The following is a 1,770-nucleotide window of genomic DNA, read 5'->3' as shown; positions in this document are numbered from 1 at the left end:
CTAGACATGTTCTTTGATTATCCTCACACACTTTTTCACAACCCAAATGAATATGCGCAGTAAATGGAATACCACTGCAGTTAGCAGACACAATGCAAAAAACATCATGGCTGATGCTCCGTATGGGATCGAAGTTATTGTATGATACGAAAGATGGCCTGGGACCACAATGTGGAGAGCAACAACGTATGCACATGCAAGGAAATAAATGGTGCAACACATGCCCAGTGATAGGATCCGTATGACGACTTTGTTCTTCAGAGGAACCCCACTCACAAGCAAAACAGTGACACCAAGTGATGACATGAAGGAGACGGTATTGAAGATTACAAAACACTCAAAACATCCTGGGGAATGAAAGGACGAGATTGCCTGTCCAGGACAAAAAGTCTTATCTTTAAGTTTGGTGCAGTCGAGAGAATCATGGAATGATGATGGCATGTTGTTATTAGGAGATAAGCCTTGTTGAATGAAGCCACCAGGTGGATTAACCAAAGATTGAAAGGTTATAGTTGATGTCACAGTAGACACTAGACTCAGATTTCCCCTTATCTCTTCTAACCAATCACCCTTGTGTTCAAACCAGTTTCCAATCCTCATAAAACACACCCCAATGCACTTCAACATCGTAATACAATAATTATCGTTTCGGGATCTTGCTATTGGATAGTCAATAGCATCTGGTGGTGTGTGTGGATGAGTAGTCTCAAATCCATTCTTGTCGGTCTTCTTCGTCAACATGAGCTGTATTTCACAGATTTTGAAGTCTTTTGGACTGTGTTCTATGATATCTTCAACTGTTAAACCAACCTTATTCTTCAGGCTTCCAACTTCTCTGATCTTCGGAATCGGCACAAGATACCTTATAGCCTAAATAACATTAACAACCATGTTCATGAAGTATATTGGAGATATGCCAAATGATTCCGCCAAGTATTTTGTAGAAAATTAAAACACTAGAATTCCATTAAAAGACCTCAAGAGATGCATCGCAAAATTTGTGCTTACTGGAAAGAATCTGACAAACACCTTAAAACACACTATACGTAGCGCTAAGAATAGGGCGTGTAGTAGAGAAATTGTTAGCACAATCGATTAAAAAAAAAAAAAAAAAAAAAGCATAGAGAGACGACCAAGAAAGTATATATATTGTACCTCAAGTCGCTTCAACATGACAGCTAAATGGAGAACGGTGTTTCCAGAATTATCAGAGCTTGTAAAGTTGAAAAGCTGGCCAGTGATGGCAGACTCCAATTCCACCAAAGCTGTGAGAGTCTCTAAATGGTTGTATGTGACACAAAGGTGAAAAACAGTTTTTCCATTGTCACGAAAACTCAGAGATTCAGGCTTCGCTTTGATCAACTCTTGCACAACCTTTGTTCTGCCTCTCATAGCTGCATAGTGCAGAGGAATTCTTCCTTCTTCATCAGGTTTCAAGCATGCTTCATTGTTTACTTTAATCAGTTCCTTAACGACGTGGATGTGACCCTCTGCAGAAGCTAAGTGGAGGGCTGTTCTCTGAGAGGAATCCACCTCAATGGCTAGATTAGGTTTGAGAGTGATCAGTTCCTTTGTGAATTGAAGATGGCCAAGCAAAGATGATATGTGTAAAGGAGTTTCAGTGAAGGTGGTTTGTGAGATGTTGTGCAAGATACGTGGGCGTTGTTGTATCAATGAATTGAGCGTAGAGACATCTCCACTATATGCGGCCTCATAAAGAAGGCTCATTTGGCCACAAGAAGTTGTTATTTGGTTGAGTTCAACTTCCAT

At 40.2% G+C, this 1,770-nt stretch overlaps 1 protein-coding gene across 1 annotated transcript; it reads right to left on the bottom strand.

The window, feature by feature from the left end:
• Nucleotides 1–1,770, bottom strand: LOC114742791 (ankyrin repeat-containing protein ITN1-like). Its single transcript, XM_028931005.1, has 2 exons — nucleotides 1,156–1,770; nucleotides 1–870 (listed from the first exon to the last, which is right to left on the bottom strand). Exons 1-2 carry the CDS (start codon nucleotides 1,768–1,770, stop codon nucleotides 1–3), a joined length of 1,485 nt encoding a protein of 494 aa, XP_028786838.1.

Source organism: Neltuma alba, unplaced genomic scaffold (assembly GCF_004799145.2).
Source record: "Neltuma alba isolate B1F8T4 unplaced genomic scaffold, ASM479914v2 tig00003888_pilon, whole genome shotgun sequence".
Classification (NCBI taxonomy): Eukaryota; Viridiplantae; Streptophyta; class Magnoliopsida; order Fabales; family Fabaceae; genus Neltuma; species Neltuma alba.
Note: the sequence above shows the minus strand (reverse complement) of the source record. Positions and strands in the feature narration are given on the sequence as shown.